This window comes from Sus scrofa, chromosome 5 (genome assembly GCF_000003025.6).
Source record: "Sus scrofa isolate TJ Tabasco breed Duroc chromosome 5, Sscrofa11.1, whole genome shotgun sequence".
Classification (NCBI taxonomy): Eukaryota; Metazoa; Chordata; class Mammalia; order Artiodactyla; family Suidae; genus Sus; species Sus scrofa.
Window position 1 is genome coordinate 30,772,828 of NC_010447.5, and position 15,555 is coordinate 30,788,382.

A 15,555-nucleotide genomic window follows, 5' to 3' on the forward strand; every position below is an offset into this window, starting at 1 on the left:
TGGTTCCACTTTTCAATACCAGATCTTCAGGTATTTTTTAAATTTTAATTTAATTTTTAAAATGATTTTTATTTTTTTGTATGTATTCTATTTCTAGCCCTGTACTCCAGCCCTCTAACGAGCCCATTGCTCTTGAGACCAAGTCTGTCATTGTCATTTCTTCCACAAACATAATACATGTGTTTCATATGTGTGATTTGGGAGACAAGGGTTCAATGGCTTTTGTTGTTTCCAGCACTGCATTTTTGAATCATCTACAAGCCATTTCAAAACTCATCCTTGTCCTGTCTTTTATGGCTCTTGCAACCCAGCAAGAAGATCTCACTGGAAATGTTATCCCAATTCACAAATATCCATTTGTGTAATATTATAGTAATTGATATTTTTCATGCTGCTCCTGGGTATACATTCTTGATCTTCACAAGGAAACTATTTTCTATAATACTTTAAAATTGTTACTTTTTAGTTATGTCAAAATGATACACGCCTACAACTGGAAGAGCAGTCCTTCATTTCTGCTTCCCCAGATGCAAATTTTGGCTATTTCTATATTGTTAATATATAACTATTGCTACTTATTTTTCAGTGTTATGTACTTTCTAGTGTGAAAGAGGAAAGAGTGAGTTCTCTTTCCCTTCTATCCCACCACCATACTCATATACATTTTTTGTCTCCCCCTTTCTTCCGATACAGTTTTGTTATAATTTCTGTAAAACTGTATTTCCTTTAGTATGACTGTACATAGTAATTGAAGACAAGTCATGTTGCAAGGCGTGATTACCTGCCTTTTCTGCAGGATTTATTTTCCCTGTTGTCTTGATGTCTTTGCTTAATTTTCTAGTGTTTATCATGAATTCGTCAGATTTCCCAGGTTATGTCCTCTCTCAATATGTTATTTCATATCAGATATTCAATAAAAGGTTTCCAACCCTTCTGGACTGTTTGCTGTCTATCGTTACTACACAGACCTTGGGAACTTTCTTCTCACAGACCCTGGGAACAGCTGTTCTTTCATTTTTGTTAAACGAATTAAGCAAGAAGCCGTTTAGACTGAGGTGGCTCTAAGGCCGTGGTGGCTGATGGAAAATAACCAAAATCTAAGCTTGTAAATGCCTCACAGTTATAAGATCAAACACTAAGGACAACTGATCACAAATGGCCAACTAGGCTTTTTAATCAAATAACTTCCTCTCTTTGCTTCCGTTCTTCCTCTAAATGTCGTTCCTCTGACTTTTGTTGGGGGAGTGTCCCTAACCACTTTGGTTTGGTGCTGCCAGATTCAAATCAACTTTATTCAAACTCTGAAAATACTGACTCTGCCTCAGTGTATCATTTAACACTTCTCTCTTGCATCCTGAATCCAATTCTCCCTCTTTCTGGCTTTACTTTCTCTTGTTGGTACACACTCTCCAAGAGCTTCCTAGGCAGTAAAATAATTCAAGGGAGGAGAGTATTTTGAATTCTTGCATAGTTGGGATGTCATTTTCTACTTCCACCTTTGCTAGGAGAATACAAAGCTGGAATTCTTTTTTTTTTTTTTTTTTTTTTTTGGCTTTTTAGGGCCGTACCTGAGGCACACGCAAGTTCCCAGGCTAGGGGTCGAATCAGAGCTACAGCTGCTGGCCACAGCCATAGCCACAGCCACATCAGATCCAAGCCGCCTCTGTGACCTACACCACAGCTCACAGCAATGCTGGATCCTTAACCCACTGAGTGAGGTCAGGGATAGAACCTGTGTCCTCATGGACGCTAGTCAGATTTGTTTCCTCTGAGCCACAAAGGGAACTCCTAGGCTGGAATTCTTTATCTTCAGAATTTCAAAGGCACTCTTCCATTGGTTTCTAGCTTCCAGAGTTGCTATTTGCTGAGACGCCTGATGCCATTCTGATTATTTGATTATTATATTATGATACGCTGTGTGAAAACTGCCCCACTGCTCTGCCTCCTGTCTCGGAAGCCTGTAGGATTATCTTTTTTTCCCAGTGTTTCCAAATCTCATGATGACTTACCTTGGTGTGGGTCTGTTTTCATCCTTAGTTCTTGGAACCATCCATTCAGAAACTTTTTTTTTTTTGGCCACACCCATGGCATGGGAAAGTTTCTGGGCCAGCGATCAAACCCGCACCACAGCAGTGACCTGAGCCACAGCAGGGACACTACCAGATCCTTAACCCCCTGAGCCACCAGGGAACTCTCCATTTGGAAACTTATGGCCATCAAGTTTAGAAAATTTATGAAAATATCTCCTTGATGCTTTTTTTCCTTTGTTCTGTTTGTAATGTCTGCTATTTGGATATTGTTATTTGGGCTCATCTTGTATATTTTCCTATTTATTCTCTTCTATCTCTATTATATCACTATTCTGTTTTTCACTTATGTATTTGTTGTTTTGTCCTAATATCTAGAAATTTTCCTCAACATTATTTTTCAAAAATTTCTGTTGAATTCTTTCATTTCTGCTATCATCTTACTTTTCTTTTTTTCTTGTCTTTTTGCCTTTTCTAAGGCTGCTCCCGCGGCATATGAAGGTTCCCAGACTAGGAGTCCAATCGGAGCTGTAGCCACCGGCCTATGCCAGAGTCACAGCAATGCAGGATCCGAGCCACGTCTGCGACCTACACCACAGCTCACGGTAACAGCAACGCTGGATCCTTAACCCACTGAGCAAGGCCAGGGATTGAACCCGCAACCTCATGGTTCCTAGTCGGATTCGTTAACCACTGAGCCACGACGGGAACTCCAGTCTTACTTTTCAAGAGCTCTTTACTCTCCTCTAGAGACTATGGCATAATAGTTTCAGTGCTCACCACCCCTGCCTGTGGATACAAATGATGCTAATGATTGGGGGTTTTTTGGTCTTTTTTTTTCTTTTCCTACATGTGCTGTTTCTCTATTTTCTTTTCTTTGTTACTGATAGTCTCTAATATCAGATTCTTTCCTCTAAATGCCTATTTTTTTGTTTGTTTGTTTTTTTTTTTTCCTTAGCTGTTCCCATTAATGATGGCCCAACAAAGTAGCTGTTTGAAAGCTTGGTGCACCTGAATGGGGCCTGGTGCTTATGACAGTCACTGTAGAGCTCAGGCCATGCAGTTTCTTTGGGTCAACTGGCCCTGATTCTTCCTCCCACTTGGAGGGGATTAAGCCTGGCTATGTGGCTTCTTTGAGCTTCTGGGAGAAAACCCGCAGCCTCCACAGTCAGTGTTTCAGTGAAATTTCTGCTTTCAGAGCAGGACTGGTGCCCTCAGCTGTGCCCTCCCAGTCCAAAGGCCCCCCCCACCCTTCATACTTTCCACAGGATAAAACCAGGCTTCTGCCTGGAAGGGGAGGGGAGCTTGGCAGTGCTGGGTGGGGAAAGGCATCTAAAGGGCTAATTCATTCTTAGCAGAACTTCAACCAATCCTCCAGCTTTCTTAGTTTTCCCATCACTCTCCCTTCCAGAAGTTCCTGATTCCACCGCTCCACCTTGCTGGGAGTGTAGGATGCAAGTCAACTTTATTGTCAGCTTTCCCCTCTGCTTCTTTAAATTAATCTTTCTCCATCTTCATTGCCACTTCCAAATGTAGTTACTGTTATCTATTCTACTTTTCTTCTCAGGAGTTTTAGCTATTTGAAAAATCTTATCCTGTCATTTTAAAATGGGGTGTGGGGAGTTCCCTTATGGCACAGTGGGTTAAGGATCCCATGTTGTCACCGCAGCATCTTGGGTTGCTGCCGTGGCATGGGTTTGATTCCTGGCTCTGGAACTTCCACATACCACAGGTGTGGCCAAAAAATAATAAAAGGGGGTATGGGGTAGCAGAGCTAAATGTGTGTGTTCAAGGTATCATCTTTTGACTCCTGAAGTTTTAAAATCATTAGTCGTTTGTCACCGTCAGAAACTGGTTCTCACAGTGAATGTGGATTCTTTTCTTCTCAGACAGTTGTTGGAAGAGGTAGAACATGATGCTCCCTATCCTTTGTTTAACACACCTTTTCTGTATCTGAAGAGAGGTGAAATCTTCTGAATGTTGAAGCAAATTAAATGTGAATCATCCCGAGAACATGCTATAATGTCTAACCCTTCCTGGAACTTACTCTACTAGTTAATGTAATTCACTCGAAAGGCCTGATAAACTGTCCAAACTACATTAGAGAAGCATTCAAATGCACACACACTCACGCACACACTCTCTCTCTCTCACACACACACACAATCATTCAATTTTACTTTAATTGTAAATATATGTATATATTCTCTGGCAAGTAAAACTAGTTATTTGATTTGAAATGGAGCAGTGAGTAGAGTTTTTATAGCAAAGTTGGCAAAAAACCATGAACCATTCTCTTCTAAATACGTTTAAGACTTAAGGCGAACATGACAGATTGGTTGTGCTTGTTATAAAGGCCGCTTTACGATTCTATTTTAAAAGGTAAGCCTTTTTCCCCCACAAACAATTTAGTCACAGTGAAAAAGGAAAGGCAATGAATTAATTGCACTCACAAAATGCTGTCCTTTGCTTTTCTGATGTAGGATCTGGGAAGATGCATCAATTAGAGGGTGACAGGGATGAGTGGTGGTGTGACAGGGCAGCCAATGTTACATCATACAGAATGGGTCTGAATCCCTGCTTAGCCTTTTATTAGTTCTGTCTTTGAGCAGGTTCTCAGCTGAGCCTGACTTTCCTTTCTGTAAAATGGGCACAGATGTTATAGGGCTGCTTGGAGGCTGAAATGTGGAAAACATCTAAACTGCTTAAATGTCATGCGTGGTACAAAGTAGATAAAATTCCTTGTAATAAAACCTCAAAAGAAAACATCAATATCAAAAGGTCTTTACTGACACTACACCTGGCAGAGACAACCATGGTTCCCTGACCTGAAAGGCAGGTGAGCTGCATTGGCAGGTATAGACTCTGGTCTCTAATTGGCTGAGGTGTCAGAGATTTTCTGGTCTCTAATTGGCTGAGGTGTCAGAGCTTCTCCGGTCTCTGATTGGCTGTGGTGTCAGAACTTCAGGAGGCTGCTTCTTGTCCCAAACTACATCCTTCTGCTAGGTCATTCCACTTTATTGGCTGTAATAAATTACTCCATATTACAGCAATAACATCGATAAAAGTAATGCCTGATGCTAATGTGCTATGAACATCTCATCAGGAACCAAAGAAAATTAGTCTAAAACTGCTCACCACATCCAAAATCAGAAGGACTCATTTCTCAGTCAATTAGGTATGAAGAGTGAGCCTTAAGCCAAGTGTGAAGGCTCTGACGGTTCGTTTCCTGAGATGGAGGCCCGTCTCTCACCACTCAGTTTTTACAAGGTGAAGATACAAAAAGAGGACTTTGTATTAATATAGTGAGAAACACCCATCAACCCCTGTAGTGCCTCGGTTTCCCTAAAAGTACCTGTGTGTGTGTGTGTGTGTGTGTGTGTGTGCGAAGAGTCCTTTGACTAAAGTCCTTATGATGAAGTAGTGTAGTTATCGTTGGCACTAACTTTTGCAGGGTAGAATTTTGTTTAAAATATTTCATGAAGCTCTATATGGAAAATAAATAATGATCATTATAATAATTACTATCCATTAGGGTTCACGATGTGTTCTGGACACCTCATTTACTCCTCTCAACAAGGTGATGCAGAAAGTAATAATGGGTCATTTTATAGGTGAGGAAACTGAGTTCACAGAGGTCCAGAGAGTCGGGGAGCGGGCCAGTCTGGGTTCTGAGTCCTTAGCCTCCATCATTTTCCAACTTCATGCTTCTTCAGTTCATGCAATAGCCTTGGCACCAACATCTAATATTCCTCATCACCCTCAGAGCCTCGTTTCCCGGGGTTCACAGTGGTCACAAGAACATGGTTCACCCACAGATTCCTGACTCGTTCTCTCAACAAAGACAGGGATTAACGAGCGCCCTGTATGTGCCAGGAACTGTGCTGGGCCTTAGGGATTACTATTTGACAACCCTGAAAATGGACCCTGCTGTGTTTCCTTTAGCAAATTCTGCTTTCTCAACTGGCAAAATGTGAGTATTTTCCATGAGGAGACACAAACTCAGGATGGTGATGATGAGTTGTGTGGATGGAGCTGTAGAAGGGCTGACAGGCATGTTTGACAAGCTCATATATCATTTCTCCACCCAGGAATAGCATGAAACTTTGGGCTTCTCTGAAGAGCTTTAGCTTATAGCTCGCTAAAATCAGGCTGCCCTTGTTTTGGGCATAGTTTCTATTATTGGTATTAAAATGAGTTTTAGAAGTAATATTTAGTATAGATGTGACACCATCAAAAAGCATAATTTTAAATTATTCTCTATGTGAATAAAATATTTTGTAGTTATGTGTACATGGCTACAACTGAAATGAACTGAACATATAAACATAGACTTTAAAAATGGAATCTATCACAGGGTTAGTATTTAAAGGGATATTCTCTTTTATAATTAAATTATATTTCAGGCATATTAATTTTTTCTGTCTTTTTGCCTTTTCTAGGGCCGCTCCCACGGCACATGGAGGTTCTCAGGCTAGAGGTCTAATTGGAGCTGTAGCCACCGGCCTATGCCAGAACCACAGCAACATGGGATCTGAGCCATGTCTGCAACCTACCCTGTAGCTCACGGCAACACCAGGTTCTTAACTCACTAAGCAAGGCCAGGGATCGAACCCGCAACCTCATGGTTCCTAGTCAGATTCGTTAACCACTGCACCACTATGGGAATGCCCTAGGTATATTAATTTTTAAGAATGAACCTGTTGGGCATTGCCATATAATCCATTGATCCCACTCCTGGGCATATATCCAGACAAAACTGTAATTCAAAAAGATACATGCTCCCCTATGTTCATAGCAGCACTAATCACAATAGACAGGACATGGAAACAACCTAAATGTCCATTGACTGGGGGGGGGGTAAAGCAATATGGTACATAAATACAATGGAGTATTACTCAGCCACAAAAAAGAATGAAATAGTGCCATTTGCAGCAACACGGATGGACCTAGAGATGATCATACTAAGTTAAGAAAGCCAGAAGGAGAAAGACAAATACTGTATGATATTGCTTATCTGTGGAATCTAAAGTATGACACAAATGAACTTATCTACAAAACAGAAACAGACTCACAGATATAAAGAATAGACCTGTGGTTGCCAAGGGGGAGGGGGTGGGCAGGGGAGAGATGGACTGGGAGTTTGGGACTAGCAGATGCAAACTACTATATATAGACTAGATAAACAATAAGCTCCTGTATAGCATAGGGAACTATATTCATACCCTGTAATAAACCATAATGGAAAAGAAAAATAAATAAATAAAATTACTTAAAAAAAAAAAGAATATATCTATTGCATTTAAAAAGAACATTTTCTTGGAGTTCCCGTCACGGCTCAGTGGAAATGAATCTGACTAGGAACCATGAGGTTGCAGGTTTGATCCCTGGCCTCCCTCAGTGGGTTAAGGATCTGGCACTGCCATGAGCTGTGGTGTAGGTCACAGATGCAGCTCGAATCACTCATTGCTGTGGCTGTGGTGTAGGCCAGCAGCTGTAGCTCTGATTAGACTGATTAGACCCCTAGCCTGGGAACCTCCATATGTCTCAGGTCAGGCCCTAACAAGCAAAAAAAAAAAAAAGACCATTTTCTTGGAGTTCCCACTGCAGCTCAGCAGGTTAAAGACCTAACATAGTGTCCATGAGGATACAGGTTTGATGCCTGGGCTCACTGAGCGGGTTAAGAATCCAGCATTGTCGCAAACTATGTGGAGGTGGCAGATGCAGCTCAGATCTGGTGTTGCTATGGCTGTGGTGTAGACTGGCAGCTGCAGCTCCAATTCAACCCCTAGCCTGGGAACTTCCATACGCTGTAGGCGCAGCTGTAAAAAGAAAAAAAAATTAAAAAGACTATTTTCTTAGTTAACTATTCGAGAGTAAAATAACAGCATGGCAAATGTGGTAACAGAAGACTCCAAGGAAGAGGTGTTTTCGGTACGTGCACCAGCAGTAAGCATTTCTAAGGACTCAACACTTAGCATGGGGCCTTGGCACATGGGTACTTAGAGTGTCTTTACTGCATGAAGGCAGGAGAAGGAAAGAATGGAGCGGAAGCAGGGCCTCTAGCAGCCAGCAGGCTATGCGTTGCCCAAATCTAGGAAGTAACACTTTCAGTGTCAATTCTGATGGACTAAATGAATGGAATGGAATAAACAGAATACATGAGAACGAGGCTAAAGTTACATGGGGGTTGCCAAAGCCACCTGGAGCCCCAAACATTTTTACAGCAGTAAATTCTGATAAGCTCTCCCTTAATCTCAGCAAGCTCAGCTTTTGACAGAATAACGGCATACCATCTTGGCTTTGTAATAAACAAACTGAGATGGCAGGAGGCCCAATTAAGACCTAAGCAACTTCAGTAGCACCTAGAATAGGTCTGGAGTCTCCAAAATCCCACTTCTATTCAGAGGCATGTCAGATACGTTGGTCTTACTTTTCTCCCAGCCCCGGGGAAGCTCTCAGACACATGGCTACTTGTTCTTGACATTTATTTCACATTGTGGTACCACCATTCTTGGTGTCGTCTTCAGATATGTGTGCTTTGTTGGTTATTCATAACACTTCCTTTTCGGTATTTAAATTGATATTGTCAACATTGAACTGGACAGCCCCCATTCATACGGCTCAACTGAGAACTCGATTGACGCCTCAGCCACTGACAAAAATGCTCTCCGACACAGTGTAGTGAAGCACCTCAACACAGGCTTCTCGCACACTTTTTCTGCAAGGGACTCCCCCACCTCCTGCCCCCGCCACCTTGGTCACAGGTGTTGCTTTTTTTTTTTTTTTTTTTTGTCTTTTTGCCATTTCTAGGGCTACTTCTGAGGCATATGGAGATTCCCAGGCTAGGGGTCAAATCACAGCTGTAGCCACCAGCCTACGCCAGACCACAGCAACGCTGGATCTGAGCCGCATCTGCAACCTACACCACAGCTCACCGCAATGCCGGATCCTTAACCCACTGAGCGAGGCCAGGGATCGAACCCGCAACCTCATGGTTCCTAGTCAGATTCGTTAACCACTGCACCACGAAGGGAACTCCAGGTGTTGCTTTGAGATCTCCTTTGGTCTTCAAGTATTAATTATTTGCTTCATTTTCTTGGGGGCATTTATGGATGAGCTTAGTTTGTGGATATTAAAAGCCCAGAAACCTCCATTTCCATTCTATAAAATTCCACTGGGGCTGAAAATTTTCAAAGTTGTTTTACCAAAGCAGTTATAAATCTAGAGCCCGAGGAAAGGAGGGAATTAAACACACTTGCGGGTCCTGCTTTTCCTTTTGGTTTGGTTACCCTGGCATCTTGTACCATGGAGGAATTCAGGAAGTTCCTACAGCAAGAGACCTTATTTTATTTTTGCCAAACAGACTATAGATGCATAGTGGACAGATGGGGAGATAGTTTTAATAGACATGGAAGCGTAACCCATCATCTCCTAAAATGTAGAGAACCTATATGCCTTCATAGGCTCACCTAACTATTCATGCAGAGTGCGTCAAACACAAATTTATCAAGTACTTACTCATTACTTGCCAGGGACTATTCTAAGTATATGCGTACGTTATTTTATGGAATACTTTGAATAACCTACCAAATGAGGGTAGTTTTCAGAATTCTTTATACCCATTTTACAGGTCATGGAACCATAAATCAAAAAGAATGTTCTTTGAGAGTTCCCATTGTCAATGGTAATGAACCCAACTAGGAGCCATGATGATGCTGGTTAGATCCCTGGCCTCGCTCAGTGGGTTAAGGATCCGGTGTTGCTGTGGGCTGTGGTGTAGGTTGCAGACACGGCTTGGATCCTGCATTGCTGTGGCTGTGGCTGTGGCTGGCATTTGCAGCTCTGATTTGACCCCTAGCCTGGGAGCCTCCATATGCTGTGGGTGCAGCCCTAAAACAACAACAACAACAACAAAAACCAAAATCCAAAAAAGAATGTCCCTATATAAAGTTCACGGAGTAAAACCCAGACTCACCAGTCCTTCCCTCCAAGACAACAGAGCACAGAGAAACCTAGGCGTGAAAAGAGTTACAGTAACTTGCCCCATTCACAAAGCTCTTCGGTGCTGGAGGGTGACTGGCTCCACATCTCCGTATCATTAGGGAGAAACTTGGTGATGACACGGAAAACACTTGCCACACCTGTAAGCCATCTGACAAGACGATTTTCCACGTTTTCTTAAAATGCTATACTTGAAAAGAAATCACTTCTACTTACAACTGATGGTAATTCCAAGTTCCACATTGTGCTTCTTGGGGAGCTTTACATGAAATGTTCCACTGCTCGGGATGACAGACTCTGTAATTTCAATACAAAGAAGAGTGTGTTTATCCAAGACTAGGAAGAATGGAGCATCAGTCAATGAAAGCACACCACAAATACCTGTGTCATAATCATGTGTAGTTATGAAGTTCCTGTCGTGGCGCAGCAGAAACAAATCCAACTAGGAACCATGAGGTTGTGGGTTCGATCCCTGGCCTCGCTCAGTGGGTTAAGGATCCAGCGTTACCATGAGCTGTGGTGTAGGTTGCAGATGCAGCTTGGGTCCAGCACTGCTGTGGCTGTGGCTGTGGCCGGCAGCTGTTGCTCCGATTGGACCCCTAGCCTGGGAACCTCCATATGCCTTGGGTGCAGCCCTAAAAAGCAAAACAACAACAACAACAACAAAACAAACCAAACAACCAACCAAACAAAAAAAATCATGTGTCATTAAAGCTGTAGGAGTTGGTAACGTCCTGATCAAATAAGCTCCGAGGAAGAAGAGACGTCTCACCCATACAAGTGTGTGATTCACAGCAACAGTCAAGTTCAGTATTTCCTAAGTGTGATTCAGACGTCTCCATCAAATTCACCTAGGGTCCAAGTTAAACATACAGATTCCTGAATCATCCCAGATCTGTGGAATCAGAATCTCTTAAGATGAAGCCTAGAAATCTGTATTTAATTAAATTAATTAATTGTCTTTTTGCCTTTTCTAGGGCCACTATCGTGGCATATAGAGGTTCCCAGGCTAGGGGTCCAATCGGAGCTGTAGCTGCCGGCCCACACCACAGCCACAGCAACACCAGATCCGAGCCACGTCTGTGACCTACACCACAGCTCACGGCAACGCCAGATCCTTAATCCACTGAGCAAGGCCAGGGATCGAACCTGCAATCTTATGGTTCCTAGTCGGGTTCGTTAACCACTGAGCCACGACAGGAACTCCTAGAAATCTGTATTTTAAATATATTCTCCAGTTGATTCTTAGGTATACTCAAGTTGAAGGACCAAAAGTAGTTAATATTCTTTTTTCCCAACCACAATTTTTCAGTTGATTATTCAGGAGTTTTGTTTGTTTTTTGTTTTGTTTTCATTCATTGTTGGTTTTTTTAAATGATTTTTATTTTTTCCATTATAGCTGGTTTACAGTGTTCTGTCAGTTTTCTACCGCACAGCAAAGTGACCCAGTCTCTCTCTCTCTCTCACACACACACACACACACACACATTCTTTTTCTCACATTATCCTCCATCACAAGTGACTAGATATAGTTCCCAGGGCTACACAGCAGCATCTCATTGCTTATCCATTCCAAAGGCAGTCGTCTGCATCTATTAACCACAGATTAAGGCACCTGGAGGAAATGGATTTCAGGGAAGATTTCAGTAAGATGTGATGGTTGTTGATTTGGTGGAGGAGAGAGGTATCTTCATTGGAAAGGTAAAGAGAGAAAAGTACATTTAACGACGTAGAAGCAGGAGTGATATTAAAAACATCTCCCGACCAGAATGGTCTTGACCACAACCAACCAGACTGAATGCTGACCATAGGGTTGGGACGGGGGGACCCAGGAGGTCCCGACTGCACCAAGGATGATCCTCTGGTTTCTGGATCATGGGGAGGTTTCAGGGAGGAGCAGGAGGGCAGGGACCACTGGAACAGAGCGAAGCTGGGCTCAGATGGTGGCTGACCAGTACAGAACGAAGCTAAGGGTGCAACGGAGAGGGAATTGGTGTGTACTTGTTAATTTTCAACCCTGGATAGGGCTGTGGTGATTTTTACCAGGGTTTGACTCGTACTTGAGAAAGGAAGGAATTGCTACATGTTCTTAAGTATATTCTTCCTAAAATTCCTGTAACAGTCTGGGAGACCTTCAATTAGAGGTAAGGTTAAAATGAAAATATCCTCTGAAGAGATAACATCTCTTCATGCTAAGTTGCTAATGACGGTAATCCTTTCTTGGAAGTTTAGAAATTGGGACAAGGAGCCAAGGAAACATTAGCTTAAGGGGCGGCTTGTGGGATGGCTGAGTGAAACCACTTTTTCTGCTTGATTCTGCTCAAAGCTAGTCCCCAATCTGCACACAAAAAATTCACCACGGCCGCTGTGATTAGGTCCCCAGGTCCCTCATCCGATCTGTTAGTCACGTATTTAACACATTGTGAGTCTCAGCAAAGCAGAGGTGAAAGCTGAGATGGCCTCATGGAAACAGGGTCCTCCCCACCTGCCCTTCCTGGCCCCTCCTACTTTCCCCTGAAGAATTTAGACAGTCAGCCTTTTCCAGATCAGAACCTCATCTTCCAGCCCAGAAGCTTTGCCAAAGACAGTTAAAATGGAGACCACAAAGAAGTGTTGATTTTCCTGGGATCTCCAGTGTTCTGGAAAGTCATCTATGGCAAAGCCTCCCTAAACTGCCCCTTTGAGTTTCAGCTGGGGCTTCTGGGTAAGGGACGCCTCCCTGCTCTGGCCTCCTCCTTCCTCTTAGTTCTGTTCTCACTTCCCTGGGGGCTGAAGGAATCTGTTGCCTTTTCCCCTCTTCTTCCGTCTCTTACTTTTCCTGTCCTGTCAGGTGTGGCGTGGGGAGTGACACAGATTGTGAGCTTGCTCTTGGCTTTGCTATTGTCCTCAGCGGAGACTCAACCAAGATGTGCCAGGAAGGCATAGCACATATGTATTTGTTTATTCATGAAGAATTTGCAGCCTTCCTGGAGTTCCCATTGTGGCCCAGCGGAAACGAATCTGACTAGGAACCATGAGGACGCAGGTTCAATCCCTGGCCTCGCTCAGTGAGTTAAGGATCCGGCGTTGCTGTGAGCTGTGGTGTAGGCTGCAGATGTGGCTTGGATCTGGCATTGCCATGGTTGTGGCGTAGGTTGGTGGCTGCAGCTCCAATTTCAATCCCTAACCTGGGAACCCCCATATGCCTCAGGCGCGGACCTAAAAAGACCAAAAAAAAAAAAAAAAAAAAGAATTTTAGCCTTCCCATTTCCCAATCAGAAATTTTTAATTATTTTTAAATTATAGTTGATTTACAGCATTCTGTCAATTTCAGTTTATTTTTTATTTAATTTAAAATTTTTTATTACCACTTGGAACTTTAGATAAAATTACTTAAAATTAAAATTATTTCTGGAGTTTCCGTCGTGGCTCAGTGGTTAATGAATCCGACTAGGACCATGAGGTTGTGGGTTCCATTCCTGGCCTTGCTCTGTGGGTTGAGGATCCGGCGTTGCCATGAGCTGTGGTGTAGGCTGCAGATGCGGCTCGGATCCCGCAGTGCTGTGGCTCTGGCATAGGCCGGTGGCTACAGCTCCGATTAGACCCCTGGCCTGGGAACCTCCATATGCCGTGGGATCGGCCTAAGAAATGGCAAAAAAAAAAAAAAAAAGACAAAAATAAATAAATAAAATTAAAATTATTTCTGGATTCTCTTTGAATATAGTAGATTTCAAAAATACTGGGTAATTTTAATACATTGGGGCAGAAAAAAAGAAACGAGGGTAGTAATAACCATCTCAGTGTGATTTATTTTACTTCCTTAGCTCAGGTGCTGCAAGTATCACAAATATTTACTCGCAAAAGATTTCTCAAATCTGTGCATTCATCTCTCTCGCAAGTCTTTGCCATTCTCCACTCCAACGATGGAAGGCTTCCCACCTCCAAAGAGAAGAGTTTAAAACTGGGACTTAGCATGCAGACTGGGGGCACAGAGGGCATTTGAAAGTGGCTGGTTTGGCCCATACGCACCAATAGCCAGACTGCAGAGGGAAGGAAAAAAGAAACAAATGTCTTTGAGGAAAGAGTGTGAGGCCATGGAGAGAGCCAGTGGCTGGCCTTGACAGCCCCTGGTTCTAGTCCTTTCTGTGGCTGCCTAGGCTCCCCGTCCTCAAAGGCTGTGAAAACACCTGTGCGATTCCAGTAAATGCCTCTTCTCTAATTTCGATTGAGGCATTTCTGTTGCTTGAAAGGTGTTTTTTTTTTTTTTTTTTTTTGGTCTTTTTTAGGGCCACACCCATAGCATATGGAGGTTCCCAGGCTAGGGGTCCAATCAGAGCTGTAGCAGCTGGCCTACGCCAGAGCCACAGCAACACGGGATCCGAGCCACATCTGCAACCTATACCACAGCTCATGGCAACGCCGGATGCTTAACATGCTGAGCGAGGCCAGGGATTGAACCCATGTCCTCATGGTCTTGAGTCAGGTTCGCTAACCGCTGAGCCACGACGGGAACTCCTGAAAGGTCTCTTGTGAACACGTTGATCCTACAGAGGAAGTGGGATGGGAGCCAAAGAGAGGGCCCCCATACAAGTGTTTGTGAGTGTAGCTGGAATAAATTATTGGATTACTTGGTTAAAGTACACCAAGCGGTCCTTAAGTAAAAGTGTTAAAAGCTTTAGAGGAACACACAGCTTGGCTATTTATAGAACTCACTGCATGTGTGTTTGCTTTAGCATTGTCTGTTTTAAGAAAATATTCTCTGTGAAAGGGGAGGGGAGCATATCATGGGCTTGTGCGTATATATGTGTGTATCCGTGCACGTCTATGACATCTTGCCCAAGACACTACGCAAGTGAGGTCTTTGATTCATAAGGGCCTGGAAAACACGGGTCTAGGGTAGTTACTATAGCAGCATTTTGCTGTAAATTTTTAATGCGGGGAACCTTGACCAAGATTAACGTTGTTAATGACACTGGAGGAGATACGATCACTTCCCGGAAAACAGTGATAGATCACTCTTGACTACGTCAGATTTGAAATATTCATCCTGATGAACAAATATCATCAAATGAATCTCTTTGATCAAGCTGTGGCTTCACTTTAATCTTTACATGTCCACATGATTTACTTTAGATTTGGTAGGTTTTTTCCCCCCTATACAATTATTTGGTTGTTAAAGCAAAGGCACATTTAATTTGAGGTTTCTTAAGGAAATACTAATAAAGAGGAAAAAGATCCAATATTTGGAGAAACAATAGATTTAGAATAAGTAAACAGACCGTTTACTTTCTTAGACTCCCATGTGATTATTTTGTGCTTCCCTGATTTTACTTTATCTTTGTTAATACTATAATTAAAAACACATTTGGGTAAACAAAGACTTCTTTCCAACCGGTCTGCTTTTTCTGCCTGAAGCATTCATTGTTGGCACAGTAAGATAACCGCCACATCATAATTCATCAACCTGGACACTTTTGAGAGAGTTGAAAAAAATAAAGGATTAGAAGGGGGAGGATGTGAATGTTTAACTCCCACTCAGAGAAAA

The 15,555-nt window shown here is 42.7% G+C and overlaps 1 protein-coding gene across 18 annotated transcripts in view; it reads right to left on the reverse strand.

Moving 5' to 3' along the window:
- The window catches only part of GRIP1 (glutamate receptor interacting protein 1), a 478,395-nt gene that overhangs the window by 75,810 nt on the left and 387,030 nt on the right, over positions 1-15,555 (reverse strand). For all 18 annotated transcript variants that reach the window (XM_021092908.1, XM_021092918.1, XM_021092914.1 and 15 more), the window contains one exon: positions 10,248-10,328. In XM_021092908.1, coding sequence (XP_020948567.1) covers positions 10,248-10,328 — 81 coding nt within the window. The remainder of the gene's footprint in view (positions 1-10,247; positions 10,329-15,555) is intronic.